Consider the following 24567-nt stretch of genomic DNA (forward strand, 5'->3'; position numbering starts at 1 on the left):
TAATTAACATTGTGTAGAGAAGCTTAGCTCAACTTTAACACTCCATATTGCTGATAAAGATTAGTTGGTGCTGACGTTACAGGTCACATGCGTAGGTATTGGTTGTCTTTTTCTTGGAGTGCCCTATTGCACGGCAGAATAGCCATCAAATATAAATAGCCATAATTTATTAGTTTTGCTTAACAATGAAGCTAGAAGCAAATTTTAAAACGTTATTTTCCGAAGTTTTAAAGAGTTCTTCAAAATAAAAATTTATAAACAAATGTAGTTAAAGAAAGATAGTAATGGTTTAAATATGTAACTTAATTGATCAGCTTACTCAAAAAAATATGGAAAACGAGTTAATCCCGCCTGAAAGCTACACTCCCTTGTTGCCAGGTAGGTTTAAGACTATTGTACCACAAAACTTACTCTAAAAGTACATACGCATGGACAGGAATAGGTTTCGTGGTAGTGATTGATTTCTTGTACCCTTAAATTGAGTTTTGTCCAATATTTTTTATAAATAGAAGTCGATTCCTCTGGAAATTTCATTGGGGGAGATACTTGACCACTATACAAGCTATTCGTTTTCTTTTTCAATGTATCAAATTATTTGTTGCCTTTTTGAACCCAAAGTTTTTCATAGTCAAAACAGAAAAATATCTATCAATGGATACAGATTTCACTTGTTAACAGAAAAAAAATGTCTCTTCTCTTTTAACAGTTTACTATGTGGCTTAACAGTAAATTTCTGCAGTTTTAAAGAACAGATATTTTCTGAAGGAAAATTGCAGAATTATTATTTTCAACAGAATATTTTTACAGTGCGAGTTTTGCACTGTTTTATTAATATTTCTAAAATTGCCAGTGCTTTCATAAAAATAATTTTTAAAACTGCATTTTTGCGACCTTCAAACATTTTTTGAGACTTGATGTCTAAAAACAGCATGATAAGGAATTATAAAAGATAATTTTACTGACATATGTGAAGTAACATTTACTTGTCACGCTGTTACAAACGAGAGCTTTGAAAAGTTGGAGAAATGTAAGCTCTTCTTTAATTTCTGACTAACCAAGACGTAATGCAGTTGCGGCCTTCCGCTTATATACAGGCCACGATTGTCTTTCTGCTCACTTATACCGCATAGGCCTTTCCACCACGCCTTTTTGTCCACTTTGTAAATCTGGAGAGAAATTGGGCAGGGACCACCTGCTTCTATGTGGGGCCCTTCATGGACACACTGAGTCCTCAAGATATTGGGAAGCAAGAGAACTTTTAAGGCAATGACTTCGGTCTTCTTTCTTTGTTATCCTACGTACATTTGTATTTGTTATTTATTTCATCTTTCTATTTGTACCTTTTGCCTTGCCATTAGAAATAAAAAAAGATCCCCTCACTCTTTTTTAGTGTGGGGTGTACAAGTTCGATGTGCCGCTGATAAATATCGCATGATTCTTCTATCAGATTTATTATCTAGGCTGGAAGGATCGTAAGGAACGATAAAATACACATAAGTATTTTTTTTTTTGTACTGCAAAAAGGGGTTTGAAATTAAAAGTATGGGAGAAAAAAAAAAGAAATACTAGGGCAATGAAAAATATCTTTATTGACATAAAACAAATGTGCCAGCACAAACATCGATACAGGCTTGGTAGATTTTCGCACATGGTTGGCGTACAGTAAGTGAAATACTAATATAGTGAAGTATCACTTGTAGTTTATGTTATGTTCTTCGCCTGATAAATTTAAATCAAAATGCTGGGTTAATAGCATAACTGTTAGGCACATACGAAACCATTATATATTTTTTCTAACGCGGCAGTAACTCACGTTTAGTAGAACCCTTTTTCGGTTCAATAATTGTTTTTGTGCTATTTTAGTGCTAGTCTGAAGGTCTTGCAATGAGTTGGCTTTACATAAATTTTTAAGGAACAGTTTGATTTTCCAAAAGGAAGTTGCCGTATTTGGTTGTTGTAGCAAATTGGCACCTTTCTTGGCAAGTAAGTGAGGGGATCTTTATATGATAAAACTAAATTCAGTGGCGCGACAGTCCTTAGAGGAGCAAGGCCTGCAGTGCACTTCCCAGTTTTCTTGAACTTGGGCGATCTTTTAATGAGTGTACTTTAATGTACAACATGCATGTATTACAGCCTTCGGTGAGTATAATAATTTTAACATTGCCTTCATGTGATTGGAACTAAGTATCCTTTTTATAATGATTTTGATAATTTCAGTCAAATAAGTATAACTGCACATGGCAAATACTGCCACTATATAGAATATGGAAACTATCTAGCAAGACAGAAGTTTTCGTGAGTACTAATACTAGTTTTGCTGCTGTCAGTTTCTAAATGCACTGAGCATAGCTAATAGTTTCTAAATGCAGTTTTAAAATGATGGTCACAATCATAAATAATGATAGAATCTGCCAAAACAAACAACATTCACCATACAATAAAGGGGCGAAAAGCAAAGGGTGAGTCACAAGAAGGTGTCCGTTGGATGAAACTATTTAGATAATGACTTTCCAAGCAGATAGACTGGCGACGGTAAAACAGTGTCTTGACCTCTCACATCTCCTCATTTGTCTTAACAAAACTTTTTCTCTGAAGACATCTAAAAAGATTCGCTTACGAGATGCCCATAGCATTTCTTGAAAGCATTGTCACCCGTCCAGCTGCAGAAGCTAGTTGGAACACCTCGAATCTTCTTACGTTCTCATGATTCACTCCATCATCGCCTGTATTGCAGATAATAACTGTTTTGAGCATTTTAGATAACGTTCTCAATAATAATATTCATTTGTCTTTATTGTATTTTCTATTTTCACAAAGCAGATGCCTTCTAGAAGGTCGCCCTTTGTACTTTCTCCCCATATTGTATACAAAAAGACGTTAATTTTTTTTTGGCAAGTTTTATTCTACATAGAGTTCTCCCCATTGATTTAATGTTACATCCTGTATAATATGAATATTTTCTTAAGTTGGTGATACGTTTTGCGCTGTTTCAATAGCCGTATCTGTACCGCAGTAATTAAAAAATACTTTCTGTTATGGATGGTTGACTGAATGTAAACAATAACAAGCTTCTTAAAACCGGAAGAAATTTAGAAAACTTCCGGTGTATCCCTCCGCTTACGTTATGCTTACGAGGTTGATGTGTGAACAGGTTTAATATTCTAGGACGCTTCATTATTGTGATTTGTGTTTAAATTTACACGTCATTTTACCATTCATAAGAGTTTTCCGTAATTTATAAATTCTAACAGTGAGCCTAAAAAAATTTTATGAAATTAATATTTTTTTAATTAATTCTTTTTAATTAATATACTGTCATACAAATCAGAAATATTTTCATTTAATAGTTGCAACAGAGACGTCCGATAAGTATCAGTGGCCGGAATACTTCTCAAGACCGGACCCTATTCGCCCCAGTCATAACCTGACCGTGGGCGGACCCCTCCAATCCCCACCTCAGAAACCGCGACTGTGGTTTCACAAAATATCTTCCTATTGTGACAGTTTTATTGAAAAACCTTTCCCACATCAGGAAAAAGCTGTTATGGCCTCTGATTGGAGACATCCTGTCGGAAAGAAAGGAAAATTCCAAAAAAGAAGCGTTTATGAAACTGACTATAAGTGGCCGAGAGAAATTCACAAGCCAAGAGGGAAACATGGTGTGAATAAAAATGCCAGCTGTATTCCTGGAGGGGTTGTGCAACGTGCATTTGTTAAGGAAGTTACAGATCATAGCAATACGTAAGTTTATATGCATTCGTTTAATTTTAGAACAATGGTTGCCAACTGGCAGCCCCACGAAACCTTTTTTTGTGGCACGCGAACTAAAATATATTAGTTGTCATGTTTTTGCGGACAATTTTCGTAAAAAATCCATATGGGTTTAAAATACTTTTCTTTCGTTCAAAAAAAAAAAAAAAAAAAAACTTATTTTTTTGTTTCTGTGAAATTTAACATACCAACGGTGCAAACAAATTTATTTCTCAGGTTTTGCATCCAAGAAAATATTTATTCTCGAAAATACTTATTATTATTTGTAATTCAATACTTTTGTTTTGAACAACTTGATAAAAATCTGACAATAATATTTAATGTTCCTTCAAACATAAAAGAGTCCTACATAAAATTTTGACAAAGTTGCGGCCCACCATTTGACTGATGTTTTCAATTGTGGCCCCCGGCTTCATGTAAGTTGGAAACCCCCGTTTTAGAGCTTTTCATGAGCAGCTATTATTCACGTTTTGAAAATGTTTAACGTTTATTTTTTAATTGGTTTCATAATTTTACATATTCACATATTCAAAAAAGCATGGTTAAAATTTCAAGGAGGAACTGGAGCACTGGAGTTTTTTCACCTTAGTTCTATCTATGTTGAAACCAAGAAAAACTATCGATTACGTTTCTTTAGGTAAAGTAATGTAAATCAGAGATCCTACTACTGCAAATCAAACCTTTGGTCAGTACATTTTAGATTTTTAACGCTACAACAAACATAACAAACGCTTTTGTTATGTTTTTTTTTCCTCACATAAGTTTTATTGATTTATAACATAATTTGTGATTCCTATATTGTTTGAAGAGGACATATAAATGCTTCATTTTTTATAAGGATTAAAAAAAAATACACGTACTTCACGCGGTGGTGCTTTCGCAACATGTTCCATATTTACTTTTTTCCCTTCAGTAGCTTGTGCAATTAACTTTTATAGGTTAGCTTAATCAAGTCTTATTTGTGTGTCTTAATTATTTGATGGTGTAACAAAATAATTCAGGAGAAAATATTACGAGTATTTACCTAAAAAAAGGATTTGTTAATATTACTATACTATGTTATTGGAAAATCCTTGTTTTATGAGCTCTTTGCGTAGTAATATAATGTTTACTTGGTATTTCGATATATTTAAATCTTCAACAACAAATATCTAAGAGTTGAATTGACTATCCTTGCGTGCCTTTCATAATATTCAGTATTTAAAAAAAATCGTCTGATTGAATTCAAAAATGCAAATTACGTCTTTATCATCAAATCTATAATAGATTTATTTTATTTATTTAGGAAAAAATCTTCCACAAGAATGGAGAATGGGCTTCTTACTCGACCTAATGTTTGGCACACGAAAACCACTTACAGACATGATTATGACGCCAATCCCACTGATTAAATCATCGCATACCTGATAATAAATAAATCCTTATTGAAATCTTGTGGGTATAGTCATTATTTTATTTTTTCTGTGTTATTTACATTTATGTTTCGTAAAGTTGATTCTTCGTTCTAAATTTTTTTGATATCATGTAGTAGGAATAGGCTATGGATCGAATGTTTTAAACTATTATAAAAAACACGTGAAGAAACTGTTAAAAGTTAAAAGAATTATATTTGGTGGTTACAATATCAGCTTAAAAATATTTAAATAACTGTACAAAACCCTTCATCTAACTATACATGAAAAATCTTATTTCTTATCTTATTATATACGAAAAATCTTTCATCTTAATCTGCACAATATAAAAATATATCATGGTAACAATAAAATACATAAAGTAATAATAAATCCAAGTTAAGTAAGACGTAGACGAGGAAGAATTATGTTTTAATAAATTTGATGTGCGATATAGTGCTGTATATAATTGGGTATAATATAGCCTACGTCACAGGTTGTGTTGTTCCTACTAAATTTAACCCATGAACGGCATTTTCTGCGAGCCTAACTTCAAGCCACAAATAAACAAACGAAGTGTTCGATCGTTTAAATAGCTGCTCGCCAGATTTTATTGCATTATAAAGAAAAGTTATTGAAACTAAATACAACTAAATAAACAACAATAACTAAAACAAAAAACAACAACTACTAATAACAATAACTAAATAAACAACAACTAAATTCCATTCGTTTAGCATTGCGTCATATGTTGTTCCTACTAAATCGAAGTAGTTGTGTTTTTTTCATATTATACCCAATTAACTTCACGGTTATTAACATTTTAACTCATTTGGAGAAACTTAGCTCAACCTCAGCATGCCATTTTGCTTATAGACGATCAGTTGGCGCTGACGTCATAGGTCACATGTATACGTGACGTAGTATACGTGATCTTCTTCTTGAAGTGCAAGTACCCAATTTTAAGATAAACTGATTTGAATCGGTGTCTAAATTCATTAACCGTTTCACGATAATTATTTTTTAGCATAAATTACATTAATATGTCGTAGCGGTAATTTTTTTTAACTACCGTTACGGAAATTCGTTAAATGATTTAGAACTTAATGATCAGCTTCATGCACAATTTGTAACTAAATAAAGTGTATTTACTAAATCAGCCTGTTTGGTAGGCGAAAATATTAAATTACGGTTATGAACTCACCAAATATATATGTATATATGTATTTGAAGTGAATTAATTTCAACTGTCGTAGAAAAAACTTTATGCTAAGAAACAACAATTATTGTGAAGTAACCGTCAGAGTCGGTGGGTGGCAGCAAACAGGGGGCTTAGCCTCTAGTTAATAAAAAAAAAATGCTAATTATTTGATGCTTTCTTCTTAGTTATTCAATGCTTTGCAAAAGCTTAATTAAAAAAAAAATTTTTTTTGTAATATATTTCTAAAAACAAGTCATAGGCTAAAAAGTAAAATGCTTAATATTATTACATAAAGTATGTTTCACTTCAATCACGGGATGGTAGTTTTAAGGTTAGTTAAAATAATCGTGTTTAATAACTACACTGTAAATAGTGAAACGTCTAGAATTTGTTAATGAATAACAGAACATAGCACTCAATTAATAAAAAAAAATATTACTTTACTTTTTCTGTTTTATTAATTTTAATATTTTGTAAGTATTTATTAAAAAAATTTTCTTCGTGTATGAGTTTTCTGTAATAAGTAATAGATTTACTTGTATAAAACAAGTCCTTAAAATTGCTATAAAAATAGCATTTCGTCAGATCACGTGACGGAAATTCTGAAGTCAAAATAATGCTATTCTGAGGAAACAATACGAATTTAAAATGTCTAAAAATTGTAAGTAAATAATACAATAGAACAAAACCCTTTGTTAATAAATAAAATTTGTAACATTAATAACGAACAAGATGATATTCTTATATTTTTTGAAAAGCAACCTGTTTCAGTCTCCACGGAAACAATTAATACGAATTTAACGAAAGTCAGTTCGAAAAGTTCAGCCTGAGCTCTTAGGAGAATAAACTAAATTACAAAAACATGCTTCGTTCACAACATATCGCACTCATTTCCTTCCTTTCAAGTTTTGTTGCAAGCAGCCGAATTTTCCAATAGCAATGTATCACAGGGAATTTATTATCATTTGAAGAGCAGACTTCTTTTCGGAACAAAATTTCCTCTAATTTATTTTCTTCCCAAACATCGCAATCAAATCGACGATTGGGAAAATGAAGCGAAAGTCAGAAAACAAATAAGTAAAAGTTATCGCTGGCACTAAGTACCGATTTCATTTCCCAAATTAATTACTATTCTGCCAGAAAAGCTTCTCATGTTGATGATTATTACGAGTCAGAAAAGAAATAATCGATCGAATCTAACTTTTTGGCGAGATGGAACTTGTTCTTGCCTTTTGTTTCCGATAATAATCTATCTTTCCTTCTGAATATTACGAACGAACAATTTAAAGCACGCAATTAACTGGATGGGAATTTTTAAATTTACGAAACTTTTTAATGAGCTTTTGATACTGCAGTTACGCTGAGGCAATTAAGTACTTGTAAAAAAAGGGAATTAAAGAAATTATGTTTCGAAAATAAAAAGTACTAAACCTCAATATTTTACGAGCCTATTCCAAAGACATTTATGGGAAACAATTAAAATTAATGAGTCATTTCTTTTGATACGATAAGCCGAAGCATCCAGTATTGTGTAAGATTTCGATAATCTATTCTAGAAAAAAATTATTTATTCCAAAAATCTAACATTTTTGAGCGTATTTGAATATTTTATTTTTCTTTTGAAAATAATTATTTGTGAAGAAAAATCATTATAAGAAATTAAGCTTCACTCTTTTGAAACTTTGACGAAGAATCTAACGAGAAAATATTTTTGGTTCGCAAACTTGATTCACTTGGAAAAAAAATAAGACTTTTATTTAAATTTCCAAAGACTTTTTGGAACCTCAAACAAACCTCAATTAATTCCCAGAAGAAGGCGTTTTTTTTTTTTCGTTATTCTAGAAAATGATAAAACTGTAACGTGCTTCATATCTGAGAAATGAAGGAAACTGTACAGAAGTCCCGTGGGTGTTGAGAGCATAAACACACACAATTAGATGATCTCAGAAAAATATATATTGAGTGTTTATTCTAACGCTGCTGCTGAAAGAGACATATGTTCTTTAATGCGTGGTAAAATAGGTTCAGCTCCTCGCTGCGGTAATTAGCTAAGTTGCTAGTTCGACATTCGACAATGTATCGTAGTCTTTTAATTTGTTTTTAATTGAATACGGGATTTTTTTTTTGTTTAAATCACTTATTTATTTGTTTTATTTTTAAATCTTAAAAAATGTTTCGCTTTTTTTTTCTTTAAGGGTGCCGAGTATTCAAGAAATTTATTTAAATATTTCAACTTCTATCAGTTTTCTTTTTCTTAAACTTATTTCGATATGATGCATTTTAATATGCTTGACATGAACCATTAATGCCTTTAAAGTAATAAAATAATAAATACGAACGTTATTGCTTAAAATTACAACAAAAATGCTTTTCGATACATTACATCAAGGAACTAATTTTTTGTTGCGTTTATACAAATACTTGATTTTGCCAAACTTGCGTGTGGGGATTTCGAATCAGAAATTAGCTTTGCTTCTAAGGCTACGGGTTTTTTTTAAGGGACATTTTTAATCTTTTTTTTTTTCAAAATGTACAAGTTTAAAAACGCTGCGGATAACTGTGGGTCGCGTAAATGTTGGGCCAAAGTCAGGGCACATCACCAGGATTAAAATTTCATCGGAAATTCATGCCCGAAAATGTCGTCACACGCAGTTAGGGGCACTTCCCTATTCCATTATTGTTCGGAAGCGCGCTTGGAAGCAGTTCCTTATAGGAAAACGCGTCTAGTGGCATATGATGACACTTCCGGGAATGTATCCCTATGCAATTTTAATCAAGATGATTTGCATTCACTCCGCTAGACGTCTGTCGCCACATTTACGTGATCCCCCCCCAGCTCATATATAACGTTTCTAATCTTGTACATTTCGATCAAAAAATAGTTTGAAAATGAAAGTTTAAAAAAAATCTGTAGCTTGAAGAGAGCAACCAATGATAGATTTGAAATCAGCGATACAAAAGTATCCAAGATCTCTTAAAAAATATCATGCAGCAGAAAACAGACAAAATTTTGTTCCCCAATGTTATTAATTCAATTTGTTTTTTCATTTCTCTGTTTACAGCAGAATTTATAATAGGATTAAATATACAGGAATAAAACTAAAAATATGACGGAAACACCATTTATAAATAATTGAAGTAAAATCTGAGATAAAAGATTTGTAAATGTTTTGTGAATTTTATGTTTCTATGCAGATGCTCAATAGAAAAAAGATTCAAAGCGCTAACATTAATCCTTTCTTTATTTAAAAAATGTATCTGAATGAAGGTTGCTAAAAACATAACCTTAAAACTATAAATCACAGAAAAATATTCCATTCGTTCATGCTATAAGAATAAAGTCGTATTAAAATAAACAAAAACGTGTCAATGGCACTAAAATAACACGACATTAAACTGTAGAGTGAAGATTATATTCAATATTCAAATCTACAGTGTCAACTGCTTCCTTTCAATACTGCTAGAGGACAGTGCAGCCCTTTAATAAAACTACAAAAACATGTTTTATGTTAATGTTAAAGTGGATCTTTCATACGTTTCACACGGTCTTGGATGTGATATAGGCGTTGCTCGCTTGCAACTAGAATATAGCTAGATCTGGTTTTGATACTTATGAAACAATAATATGTTAACGATTTGAAACAACATGATTTACAATTAATAAAAGATTGGTATAATTCTAATATTCTTTCACTGTCTTTCGAATCCTTATTTAGAAGTCGCTGTGGGTTTCTTTAAAAATTTTCATTAATATTTTATTATGTTTGACACTTACGTCGTATTTATGAATAAATATTCGTGATACAAATGCTGGATAAAAAATATACAGGGGCATTCCACGAAGGAGGGCCAATTAGAAATTATAATTTTACACAGGCTGTAAAGTATACTGAGGCTTTAAGGTATATGTAGAACGTATAATAAGTATTAAGTACGAACAATAATGCATCGAACACGATTACATACTTCCTACTTACTAATAATGATCATCTGTATTTGTTAAATGCATATTTTGTGCTCCTGTACGATGTAATTCAACTTTATTTAATGCAACAAACAGAAATGTATCCTGCGTTCTTTTTTAATATTAATAATGTCTTGAATGTTCTTTTAAGTGAGTTTATATAAATTTCGTAACTAAATTTTAAATCCGAAAATAACATTTCCCTTTTTCCGATACTTTAGTGCCACAGTTTAGTTTTATTTCAAAGTATTCTGTTCAAAATAAAACTCTCGGTATTTACCATTAAAAAAAATAAGTAAATAAAAAAAAAATCTTTCACGATTCTCTGCCGGCTACGGTTCTCAATTCAAGCACAGAAGCATCGAATAAGCTGAACCTCATTATAATTGCTGTCCCACGGGCGATTACTTCGAATCCAGATAGATATCGTTTGCGTTTGGCAAGCGAACTTTTGTATCGATATAAACATCAAAACTCTTTCGAAACGTCCAGACGATATAAAACATCTGCCGAACAAAGTGGAACATAAAATGGCCGGACAGCTAACGCGCGTCTATCTAAAAATTGGTGTGTATAGCTTCCCAGGCGCAAGACGTAAAGCCGCTTAAGGTGTATTCAAATGAGACGAAGAACGTTTTTCAGGCTACACATAAAAGTTTTTTATTCCTTTTCCATGCAAATTGAATTTGGAATGGCGCCTTAGGGAGCTCGTGTAATGTAAGCATATCGAATACCGAAAAAAGATATGCGCTACGACATAAATCTAGTTTTCGAGACAGACTTGGATATTTGCAGAAGAAAATGGCAAAAAAAAAGAAGAAGCCTTATTCGAATCATATGCTGCTGCTCCTGGTAAAAGCTTTTATTGCAATTCGGAGGGAATTTTTGCTCTTTTGGTAAGAAAAAGAAATTTAATATGAAATTAGGTCATATCTAGATCTAGTTTAGAAGTCGACATTTGCATGAAACCTTTTTGAAATGCTGTTGAGTTAAGAAAAATTTACATCACATCGACGTTGTAAAAATGATGATTATGTTAAATAATTTTTTCAATAAAATAAAGTACTCCTCCTGTTTTTGCGGATCTTTACTGTAAAATTATCATAATGGATCGAGTTCAAGTTTTATTATTTAATAGGAAGTGCTTCGAAGAAAAAGTAATGTAGCATAAATTTGCTTAGATGCAGATGTCAGTTCAAGCTGTGGGTAAATTAAATGATATGGTGGGGAAAATCATTTTATCGTTTCATCTTTAAATGTTTATCCACAAAATAAAAGAAATTACGCCTTAAGTGAAATTCTTAAATTTACTTTACTTACTCTTATGATAAAGAACGCTTTCACATACATCATTTGCAATTTGGAAGGTTAGAATATATGTTTAGCACACACGCTTAAAAGAACAGAGTTCGAGCTCCTTTAAAAGCCGTATGAAGAACTCTTAACGACCAGCCATAGCTGAGATTTTAACCTGAGTCATCTTATTGGGTGGGGAGTGCTCTATCCCCTGAGCCACCACGTTATTGGGGACACTGTTATTATAAATATATTATATTATTATTATATTATAACCGTCGTTGAACAGCCGACCCAATTTTTTTGGGTATATGATTACTAATGTTCAACTACATAGCCTTGTAATTTTGAACCCAATCCAGAAGACAAAGGAACTCCTGGATCAAGTATCGGGATAAATTTTGCTTTTGTGGCTGACTTTTTGATGGAACTAACCCGCATTTGTGTTGCATGGAGAGGAAGGTCACTAAAACCTCTCATGCTTAGCCTGACGGCAAAGGGTGTCAAACCCATAATCCGTCTGCCACTGAGGACATTTCACGTCAGCACTGTGGTCTGTGCAAGCCGGGTGTGGAATTCGTATCGGCCAGCCATCGCCGGGATTCGAACCCGATTCACCTCATTGGAAGGCGAACGCTCTGTCTCCTGAGCCATCGTGGCTCTGGGGACACTGTTAGCCATTGGTTCCTATGTAATGGACAAGAACACATAGAGCTAATCGGCTCAAAGATTTCCTAGAAAGTGAAAATATTAGTGTATAGATTGACCGGACAGACATAATTGAACCTTTTCATTCGAACATGACTTGATAATACCAAAGACTATAAACTAAAGATCAAACTTTCTGGTAAGTTGTATACAATGTCTTGGCATATGAAGACTGTTGCAATGAAGAGGAGCGTGATCAAAGTTTTATCTGTCATATCTGTTCTTAAATCCAATCTGTTCTTAAATTAATATCTGTTCTTAAATTCAACTTAAATTATTTAATTTTAAATTATATTGAATTCAATATTATTTATGATCCTCAATTTTAGGTGTTCCTAAATGTTTCTTAGTGTAGGAAAGCCATTGCATTAATATAATGCTATGAACAAAAATTTCACCTGAAGAATACGAAGCTTTTTTTTTTTAATTATTTCAATATATACCCGGTTTTATTCGATGATCAGAATGAAAAAAAACCGGGTACTCGTATGCCTCAAAAGAAAAAAGTTTTTACAGATTAAATAATCTTTATTTTTTGTAACTAAAGGACTATGTCTTTTAAATAAAATAAAAAATCAAACAGTATTTTTCACATAAACTTCTTAAGGGAAAAAAGATCATTTTAAGACACAATTTTTTCCAACTCTTACCTACAATTCCAGCTTATTTACGCCGCCAGACATTAATGTTCTCAATTATTAACAGAAGTGGAGGTGTTCAAATAAGAGCTTCATAAGTGATATCTTATTTTTTTCCTACTCCTTAAAGGGAGTCATCGGTAGGGCATATATATCAATAATGCTAAAACTGACCTTTTTCAATGTACTTTTTCTAAGAAATTACTAATGATATCGCTTTGAAATTTTTTGGGTTTATTTAAGATTATATCAGTTGCATTGCTGTGATAATGTTTCAGAGGTAGCAAGAATATTTTTTGATTTACAAAATATTTTTGATGAAACTATTTAAGAAATTGAAAGTTATCATTTCAGTTCAAAAAAAAATTTTAAAAATCTTTTGTTAAAGATATGCATTAACAGTTATCACAGTGTAAAACATATATATGTAAATATTCTGTGAAAAAAAATTGAAGCAATATCTTATTTAGATTCTGAGAAAAAGTAATCGAGAAAGGTCAGTTTTTGTCTTATAGGATGTGCTCTCCCGAAAATAAATTTCAATTAAAAACAAATACACAGATACTGCGAGTATAATTCCTAATACGTTTGTTTTTTCCGTCTTTTTTATTATTATTAGAATAAAAATAACATTTTACAAAAAAAAGTAAATACTTAATGGTATATTTAAGTACTGAAAATTTTTTAAAAAATAGATAATGCTTCTTCGGTGGATATTCCATTCGGGGTAAAATCTTGACAACTGTCAATCTCGTCCCACCCCATTGCTCTTGACATTTCCCAACCCCTCAGCCCCATTACACACCACCTGACATCACTAACTCTGGTACATTTTCTTCTTCAGATCTCTATTAGATGTGTGCAAGAGGAGGACATGGATCTGAAATAGACCTTTTGGGGTAAAAGTAAATGATGGAACGAAGCAGAAGAAATGGAGACACCTGTCAGGATCTTTGAGGAACTCTGACAGTAAGATTTCGAAATGGTTGGAAACGTGAGACTATGATATTTCGAGATTTTCTCATTCCTATCATCATATCTAGTTATGGACCGTTGAAGGAGATTTACCTTTTATATTTTCTTATTCCATAAAAAAATTATATATTTCTCATAGAAAAATAAATCTTTAAGTTCAAAATGCCCTTATGCAAAATTTGCAGTCATTAAAAATGTTTGGCTTTTGCTTTTTTTTTTGTTGCTTTTTTTTTCTTTTTTGTGAAAGGTATAAGACGGTTTCGAAATTGTATTTGTGTCGGTGGAAGAAAAAACTACAATATGTTTTATAATGACGAGTCTTAATATATATATTTTAAAAAATCCTTTAAAAATGTCTTTTAAAATCCTTTAAAAATCCTTTTAAAACATGAATTAAGCATTAAGGTTCTCAAAATTGCAAATAAGTGTCGCAATATGTAAAAAAGAACACCGATCATTGCTAAAGCTGTTAAAAACGAAAGGTTGAATTAAATTCATTTAATTCCATTTTATTAACGGGGCAATAAGCAACAAAATTCGAATGCACTTTATTTTGTCAGAAGAACAATGGCAATTTCTTAAAACTAGTTTTTCGAAGGATGAAGCTTTAAGTAGTTTCCAACATCAGACAAACTCATTCCAGTGCAATTAAACAGATATTTTTCGATGCTTTTAACCTCTCCCTTGCTGTTCCTAACCATCAAATGGATAAAGAAACTTTACTATATACACACTTAGAAAACTTATTCTTTTAAATACAGACGTTTTTGACAAACTTTAAAAATTTCTTTGTACAATATTAATGTAATGAGTTCTATCTGTTTCGTTTAGTAATAAATGATGAATGTTTTAAACCTAGTAATGCAACCTGTGTTTGATGCTACCAAAACTAAAAACTCCCGAAGTGAAGCATTTAGTGTAAGGACTAAAATGAAACACTGTTTGGGACTAATATAAGGCAAGAATAATTAATCATTTATGTTTTTATTTTTAAGAAGTTTATTTTTTTTATCCATAAATTAACTAACGAAACAAAAACAAGGATTATATTCTTTTATGTGGATTACACTAAATATTACGAAAATTGCACTAGTGATTCCATTTGATTTTAAATCGGTTTTTCTTTTCCTAAATTAAATATTCAGTCACTCTTTACGGATATACAGACTTTGAATTCATCTTTGAACAGGATTACAAATTTTTATATTAAGTGTGGTCAGTACGGAATACCCTATATATGCATATGCCTAAACAATTATAATCATTACAAAACTTTTAATATACCGTTTCTTAAATTATCATTTTGAAATTCAGCTTCCAAATTGGAACATAAAACAACATAAATTTTGGAGGAAAAAAATAGCTGGTTCTATTTTATTGTTCTCGGAAATGTTTGATATTTGATCAAGAATCAGAGCACAGGTTTGTGTAAAAATAGCATTTGAGGTTATGTGAGGCAACACTAACTTTACATAATTCACTTTCGTTTTTCTATTTCTATTTTGTTTTCCTATTTCGACAGATTGAAGAATCTTTCGCTTTGGCGGGAACACTTAGTCTGATATGAGCTCAATTTTTTGACATATACTGCTTATTGAAGTCCTACGTAGTTTGAAAAATTAATTACGTCACTTTTACTTGTGGCGACCATTGCGATGTGACTTGTACTTTTATGAATAACATGTGACGCCATCTCTCCACAAACGATTGAACTATTTTTGCGGAAACTTAAACTATTGTCTTAACCACGAAATCTAAAAATTTTCTGGCTTTTCATTATATCACAATAAATTTTTCATTTCTGTACAGAATAATTCCGAGTTTGAAATTATTTTAGATTAGCTCTGTCAATTAAAAATGAAAATAGAACCAAAGAGACAAAATGCAATTAGTATAACATAATCAGGGGGACTTTTCAAAAAAGACTTTTATGTTTAAACAAACTATTGGCTCTCTTAATTCTCATTCAAAATCCACAAATTACAATAATTATTTATTACAGCTTCGTTTTTGATTGGGTATTCAAACTGGGAAAATCGATTACACTTCTTTACAAACATAATAATTAATACCTAGCCCTGATTTTCTAAATCCTGCTGATTTTATATAAATGACCTGGTTCAGATAAAATGATCTGACATCAACAAAAAACCCAGGATTAGATAATGGCGAAAAATGTCATTTTTTCCACACAAAAAAAAATATATAGCTTGAAAAGAAATAAACTCGCAAAGAAGATAAAGGGCGAAAAAATGGTTTATGTCCATGAAGGATGATTCTAAGAAAAACGAATTTCAAGGTCTCGGCAAGTATTCCATTCTAATCATAAAAATAAAATTATAAATATCAGATGCATTTGTTTACATCCCTTAAAAATTGCAAAATAGAATTTAAAATTTTAATCAAAAAAATAAATAAATAAATAAATATTTGAAAATCAGGTTGGACAAAATTCCTTTCAATCACTACTTCCCCACGACTATTCCCGCCATCTTCTTCACTTTACTTTTCTTTGTTCTCCTTGTCTACACGTGGGCAGGAACCATTATTCCCCAACACGGCCCATCTTCACTGCGTAATAACTCTCGGGGAAAACCAATTTTCCCCCGATATTGATTTGTCAAAACTTAAAATACCTCGATCTAATCGTCAATTTTTTCAAAAAATGCACATAAACCCTTTTTCTCCTTGACCTTCAAATGTGATAAAATATAATTCACTTAAGTAACTTTCTTCAGATATTTTTTTATTCTGACATAAAAAAAAGGATAAATTTTAGCTTTTATGTATAATAAATAAATATAAATGAATAAAAATTTATTAACACAAAAAATAATTTTAAAAAATACAAAGAAAACATGGAAAAAATAATAATTTTAAAGAGAAGAAGAAAAATTATTAATAAATAAAATATTTGCAAAAATATTTAAAAATTTAGAAAAAAAAATAAAAATTACAAAACCGGAAAACAAAATAAGGAAAAGATATAATCTCGTTAGCAGCTTTCACGATTATATCCGGAAAAATGAATGATTTCTAATATTGTATTTAAATAATCCTTAGAGCACCCTTCTAAATTCATCACCATTTAATTATCGGAAGGTCATAAACAAAAGGGATGGGAGGCGTTTTCAGAAAGCGGAGGCCAAGTTCAGATTCAGGCTCCGGCTGACGTTCACGTTCAGGCTGATTCATTCTGAATCAGCCGGAATGATGCCCAGGCTGATTTTCATGCAGCGCAGTTGACTTTTCGTGAAAATCAAACTTTATGAGAGACAGTTCTTTCCTCCTTTTGTTTTAAATTCAAAAGTAAATAAAGACACCTATATTCAGGCTGATTCATCCTGAATCAGCCGGAATGGTGCCCAGGCTGATTTTCATGCAGTGCAGTTTAATTTTCGCGAAAATCGAAGTTTATGAGAGACAGTTGTTTCCTCACTTCTGTTTTAAATTCAAAAGCAAATAAAGACACCTATATTAATCTAACATCTACTGTCGAATTAAAATAAGGTATTTTCCAAAACTATAAAAAATTTTAAATTATATATATTGGTCTCAAAACTCACATAAAAGTTTTGTATTTTATGCCGAGCCAGAAGACATTACCCATACCTATAAAGCAGACTTCATTTCCCATGACAAGAATATGTCTGTCGTCTGCAAACATTCTTTAGACAGGCTGTAAAATATTTAATGCTTGTATTTCTTTCACGCCGATAGATGGCAACACGAAAAAAATTCTCTACGTCGCTCAGTTAATTTAAAAATTCAAGACAGCTGGTGTGATGTGTGTTGCTTTTCTGTCTTCTTTGATCGATCTTTTTAACCATAAAATAATTAAGTGAATAAAGATCAAAAATAATGAACAACCCTCTTCATCTTTTATCTTTGAGTCTTGCTTTTGATTTCCCCTGGTACTAATTTGGAGTATAATTGAAACAGTGGCATTAGTGATGTATTCTATTGCCCTATAAGCTCATCATCTGCTATCGACTTAGTGAAATTAAAATTTTAGAATGATTCTCCATTGTCTATATCAAGATATTAAAACGAATATTAATTTTATCGGTTGAAAAATTTCCTTTAATTGTCAAATATAAGGAAAAGAAAAGTGCCTGATATACCGTAAGGATCTCCTTTAATGAAAATTTTTACAAACCACGTTAGAAATAAATTTTAAAATGTATACACATTAGAAGCCTCAAATTAATATTTAAGCTTTTAAGCTTAGCGAGGAAAAAAAAACGGATATATTACTAGAATTGGTGTAATTTTAATGGAGAAAAGTTGGAATATAAACCTATTTGATTGACTGGTGATACTTGGAGTTGTTTCTAATAATTGCCTTCCTCTTTGTTTCTTTCCCCAATCAAAATTTTTTCAAAATGTTTTCAGTTCTTCCTTCCTGATGAATAGTTCGTTAGATTCTGATAACATTTATGCTTCTCACTGTGTTCTGTCGCAAGTAAGATGAAATCCTGTTTTTTTTAATGTTGGAATAACAGCTCTGTAACGAGCCCTCATCCCCCTCATACCAGAAAACTATTCCCAGATGGCGCCGCTGGCGCAACAGAAGTAATAACTTTTTATTTTTCAAAAACTTATAAACAGTAGAAGTAGATGTAATGTAACTAGAGACGCGCCATGCAGCGCTAATACCTAACTAAATGTTTTCATCACTTTATAATCATCATTTACCATTTCATGTAAATTCATCTTCATCTATTTGTAATTAAAACCAATAAAGGTTTTTGAATCATCGAATTGGCGGTCTATAGGTAAGTGGAACATTTTCCACTATTCATATTGAAAACAGGAATTCATATTAGATTGAACATTTTCTGGCGCCCGAACAGGGACCGCCATTAAGAGATTTCTTGTTTATTTTCGATTAGAAATTTAGTTTCATAGAATAGTGACTTTAAGTGTATAAATAGTTCGCTTATAAATTAAGATGGAGAAATCCAAACAAAAGCGTACTACGATAAGGTCATTAACAACTAAGTTATTAACCAAAATCGAAAACATTTATCAAGACGATAAGGTTACAATAGATGAATTGGATGAGTTAATGTCTGAATTAATATTAAAACAAGAACAATTGAAAGAAATTGATCTCGAAATTCAGCAGGGTATAACGGATGTAAATGAAATCGATGCCGAAATTATAAAGTGTGATGAATATTTGACAAATATTGTACGAAGTAGAAGCAGATTAAAAAGAAAAATAGAAAAACTGTCGACTTCGGTAGTGTCTCCTGAGTTAAATTCGAACATTTCCGAACCGAAGATAAACACTAATATAAGAATAAATGAAACTTCTTCTGTGAAACTGCCTCTTTTAACTATAGAGAAATTTTCTGGCGATCCTGCAGACTGGCAAAGATTTTACGATCAGTTCGAATCTGCCATAGATAAAAACACTGATTTGTCGAATGTTGAAAAGTTTAATTACTTGAAAACATATTTAGTGGGATCGGCTTCAGATGCGATTAAAGGATTCAGTTTAACAAATAATAATTATGTATCAGCAATTGAAACATTAAAAGAACGGTTTGGCAAGAAAACGTTGATAATTAACTCTCATTTGAATAAATTGTTGAGTTTAACCCCAGTAGAAAAATCAACAGATATTTTTTCATTAAGAAAACTTTTTGATTCTTGTCAAACTGAAATAAGGAATTTAGAATCTTTGGGAATTAATCAGGAAAATTACGGGGCTTTACTCTGTCCTATACTTATTAAATTACTTCCCTCCGATATAGTGTTAGAAATAACCAAAAAATATAGCAATGATGATGAGTGGAAAGTATCAGAGATCCTAGATATTTTAAAAACAGAAGTAATTAGCCGAGAAAAAGCCACGGCCTTGAGTTCGTCTATAACACGAGTTTCAGAATGTTCCCCCTTCCCCTCCTCAAAGCGTAGCAGTGGAGGCGAGAATTCGCATAAACAAAATAAGAATCTCATATCAACGGCGTCTGGTTTATTGAATGAATCGAGTAATAAGAAAAATAAATGTATTTCTTGCGGTAACGATAGACATAATTTATGGGATTATAATGAATTTAAAATGAAAGAAATGAATGAGAAAAGGGATATTTTAAAGAGAAGCGGTTGTTGCTTTATTTGTTTTCGCTTTGGCCATACAGCTAAAAAATGCAGGAGTTTTGTAAAATGCGATATTTGTTTTAGACGTCATTATACATTTATGTGTCCGGAAAAGAAAACAGATAGTAAAGTGGAAAGTACGGTTTTATCGAATGAAACTTGTAATCCGGAAGTATTAATGCAAACGTTAACAATTCGCTTAATAAACGGACAAAAAGAAATAGTTATACGCGGATTGATAGACACGGGGTCCCAAAAGTCGTATCTTTTAAAAGAAACAATAAATAAAATTGGTTACAAACCAATAGGGCAAGAAAACTTAAATCATAGTCTTTTCGGTGGATTACAAAGAACTAATCAGCATAATAAATACAGAATTTTTTTGAGTGATTTAAATCGGGATTATTTTTGTAACTTTGAAGTTTATGATCAGGAAAAAATTTGTACAGAAATTTCTAAAATAAGAGACGGCTCGTGGATTAAAGAAGCGAATAAGATAGGAATTAAATTTTGCGATTATAAAAACATGGAAGGGTCGAATTCAGAAACTAAAGAAATTGATTTACTTATCGGAGCCGACGTTTGCGGTAAACTTTTCACAGGTATTATTAAATCGGTTTCAGAAAATTTAGTTGCTTTCGAAACGCGATTAGGTTGGACACTTATGGGTAAAACTCGTGATCCTGAAAACAGTAATAGAACCAACACAGTTTTGTCCCTTCATGTGGCTCAGGCTAAAATTTCGGATCTCTGGAAACTAGATACGTTAGGGATATTAGACCCAGGTGAAAAAGAATCGAGAGAAGAAATTGCAAAAGCTACCGAAGACCATTTTAATCGCAACATTAAGGTACTTGAAGATGGGAGATATGAAGTGAGCCTTCCATGGATCTTAAATCACCCTACTTTGCCTAATTACAGAAGTGTTGCTGAAAGAAGATTGAAGAACTGCGTTGAGTCCCTAAAGAAATCAGAAATATTAGAAGATTATGAAGCGGTATTTAAAGAATGGCTACGAGAGGGAATTATCGAAGAGGTTGACCCAGACAATACAGCCACCAATGAACATTTTTTACCCCACCGAGCAGTGATAAAAGAAAATTCTACTACCAAGATCAGACCTGTTTTTGATGGTTCGACAAAAATAAAAAATTTCCCCTCTATCAATAATTGTCTTGAAAAAGGACCTAATCTTGTGGAGCTCATTCCTTCAGTGATCAACAGATTTAGATTAAATAAGATTGGAGTCATTGCAGATATTCGAAAAGCTTTCTTACAGATCCAACTGAGTGAAGCTGATAGACCTTTCCTAAGATTTCTATGGTGTGAAAATGGAGACCTTTCGAAGATCAAAATTTACCAACATAGAAGAGTGGTGTTTGGCTTGACTTGCAGTCCATATTTATTAAGAGCCACTCTACGGTACCATTTGAAAAAAGCGCCAGAATCAATGCTGGAAACTGCAGTTAAATTAGAAGAATCATTTTATGTAGATAATTGCTTAACCAGTGTTGAAGATAGAGAACATTTGCACAAATTTATGACTGAATCGCAGTATATATTGAAGAGAGCTCAATTCGATCTAAGAGGGTGGCAGCATAGTATCCTAAATTCACAAGAAGTAGCCATCCCTAATGAAGAAAGAAAAGTACCAGTTTTGGGACTGATTTGGAAGTTAAGTACTGATTCATTGACTTTGGACTTAAAGGAAACATCGCAGGCCTCTGAGACTTTAACCAAAAGAAAAATTCTGTCTGAAGTTCACAAAGTATTCGACCCAATTGGTTACACATGTCCAGTAACATTAAGACCGAAGATCATGCTTCAGGAGTACTGGAAGCTAAAATGCACTTGGGATGCAGAATTACCATCTTCTATTAGAAAAACGTTTGAAAAATGGCAAAAACAACTAAGTCAATTGAAAGATATAACCATTCCGAGGTGTCTCTTGGACAAGCCTGAAGGTTCGAGAAATTTAAGTTTACATATTTTTTGTGATGCGAGCAAGGTAGCTTATGCTACATGCATATTCCTGAGAAGCCAAAACGAAGACTCGACATCATGTCAGCTCATTCAAGCTCGATCTCGAGTAGCTCCTCTAAAACCCGTCACAATACCCAGACTTGAACTTTTATCCTGTACAATTGGAGCTAGACTGGCACATGGAGTTAAATCAGACTTAAGACTTGAAAATATTCCAACATTTTTCTGGTCAGATTCAGTAAATGTCCTCTTTTGGATAAAAAGGAATGAAAATTGGGCCCCTTTTGTTTACAACAGAGTCCAAGAAATCAGATCTCTCAGTTTGCCAGAAGAATGGAATTATGTTCCTGGAACTCTTAATCCAGCTGATCTTCCCTCACGAGGATGTTCTGCAGAGCATCTTAAGCAATCTAAATGGTGGGAGGGCCCTATTTTTCTGAAAGATCCACCACAGCTCTGGCCAAAAGATATTATCGATCCAGATTTGGACATTATCAACGCTGAAAGAAGAAAAACGATAGTGACTTCAACAAATTTATTCAAAGGACAAATTCTGTTATATGATACTTTAACATCATATCGAAAAATGATAAGAGTAACTGCTTGGATTTACAGATTCTATCGAAACATCAAGAGTGCTGCGGATGAACGAAACCTCGAAAAACAGCTGACTATTGAAGAAATGAAAGACGCTGAAATGGTCATTTTAAAGTACGTGCAGAACAGATGCCTAGCAGAAGAAACCAAGCCTTGCTATACTTCATTACAAACTATAACGGATGATGAAGGCCTTATACGAGTCAGAACAAGAATAGCCATGAGGCAGGATTTGAGAACATTTAAGTATCCTATTGTTCTACCATCTGACCATAATGTCACTCACTGTCTTATACGTGATAAACACAAAGAACTAAATCATGCCGGAACTCAAATTGTAATGTCAGTTCTAAGAGAACAGTATTGGATCCTCAGATGCAGAAAAACTGTTCAACGAGTGATTAAAAAATGTGTCATTTGCAAAAGATTCAGCGCTCGTCCTACAGAAGTGCTAAGTGGTCCTCTACCAGAAGATCGTGTACGAGAAGCATTGATTTTTGAGGTCATTGGAGTGGATTTGTGCGGACCACTCTTTTTGAAGGATGGAAGCAAGAGTTGGATCGTGCTGTTCACCTGTGCGGTTTTCCGAGCCATTCATGTTGAGTTAGTAACTTCACTTTCCACGGATAGCTTTCTGTTGGCATTTAGAAGGTTTATAGCACGACGAGGAAGACCCGCAACGGTTTTCTCTGACAACGGCACAAATCTGACTCGCGCGGCTGCAGATCTGAAATCAGTAGACTTCGAAAAACTAAAAGAGTTTGCTACTTCGAAAAAGATTCACTGGAAGTTCAATCCTCCCTCTGCACCCTGGTGGGGTGGATTTTTTGAAAGAATGATTGGAATGCTAAAATCAATTTTACGGAAAGTCCTTGGAAGAGCAAACCTTCTCTATGAAGAGCTATACACAGTAATTTGTGATGTTGAAAGCATCATAAATTCCAGACCACTTACGTACATCTCAGAAGATCTAGAGGACCTGATTCCATTAACACCTGCCATGTTTTTGCACGAACTTAAAGAATCTGGAGTACCAGATATTGATTTAATTGATGCCACCAGGATGAAAAAACGATTTGCCTATCGTCAAAAAATTCGAGAGGACTTAAGAAAACGTTTCCGAATTGAATATTTAGGACAACTTAAGAATTTTGCCCGTAAAAAGAAAGACTCTCAAGTTAAAGAAGGAGAAATCGTTCTCGTAGGAAACGATAACAACAAACGCATCAATTGGCTTTTGGGCAAAATAGAAGCTCTTTACCCCGGCAAAGATGGAAAAACAAGAGTGGTGCGCGTAAAAACTCGGCATGGATCATACTTACGACCATGTCGAAAACTTTATAGACTTGAATTGCCTAATTGAGTTTCGTCATGACATTCGTCGTCCAAAACTCAAGGTGGGAGGATGTAACGAGCCCTCATCCCCCTCATACCAGAAAACTATTCCCAGATGGCGCCGCTGGCGCAACAGAAGTAATAACTTTTTATTTTTCAAAAACTTATAAACAGTAGAAGTAGATGTAATGTAACTAGAGACGCGCCATGCAGCGCTAATACCTAACTAAATGTTTTCATCACTTTATAATCATCATTTACCATTTCATGTAAATTCATCTTCATCTATTTGTAATTAAAACCAATAAAGGTTTTTGAATCATCGAATTGGCGGTCTATAGGTAAGTGGAACATTTTCCACTATTCATATTGAAAACAGGAATTCATATTAGATTGAACAAGCTCTATTCTTTAACTTCGTAAAATATTACGTATATCGTTTGAGCATGCACGTTGGGACTCTCGTTCAACCTGATTGACTGGTGATTCTTGGAGCTGTTTCGAATAATTGCCTTCCTCTGTGTCTCTTTCCTCAATCAAAATTTTTTTGAGCTTTTCAGCTCTGCCTTCCTGATGAATGGTTCGTTAGATTCTGAT

The 24567-nt window shown here is 32.6% G+C and overlaps 2 protein-coding genes across 2 annotated transcripts; both read left to right on the plus strand.

Annotated features, from left to right (window-relative positions):
• Window positions 1–206: 206 nt before the first annotated feature.
• LOC107439081 (uncharacterized) lies at window positions 207–5200 on the plus strand. Its single transcript, XM_016051556.4, has 3 exons — window positions 207–378; window positions 3348–3741; window positions 5057–5200. The coding sequence occupies exons 1-3, from the start codon at window positions 330–332 to the stop codon at window positions 5160–5162; spliced, it is 549 nt and encodes a 182-aa protein (XP_015907042.3). The 5' UTR covers window positions 207–329; the 3' UTR covers window positions 5163–5200.
• Window positions 5201–20581: 15381 nt separating this feature from the next.
• On the plus strand, window positions 20582–23998 carry LOC147814416 (uncharacterized). Its single transcript, XM_087156354.1, has one exon. It carries the CDS (start codon window positions 20582–20584, stop codon window positions 23996–23998), a length of 3417 nt encoding a protein of 1138 aa, XP_087012480.1.
• The last annotated feature ends 569 nt before the right edge of the window (window positions 23999–24567 follow it).

The sequence above is a fragment of the Parasteatoda tepidariorum genome, chromosome 2 (genome assembly GCF_982258835.1).
Source record: "Parasteatoda tepidariorum strain Cologne lab strain chromosome 2, Ptep-v5.0, whole genome shotgun sequence".
Classification (NCBI taxonomy): domain Eukaryota; kingdom Metazoa; phylum Arthropoda; class Arachnida; order Araneae; family Theridiidae; genus Parasteatoda; species Parasteatoda tepidariorum.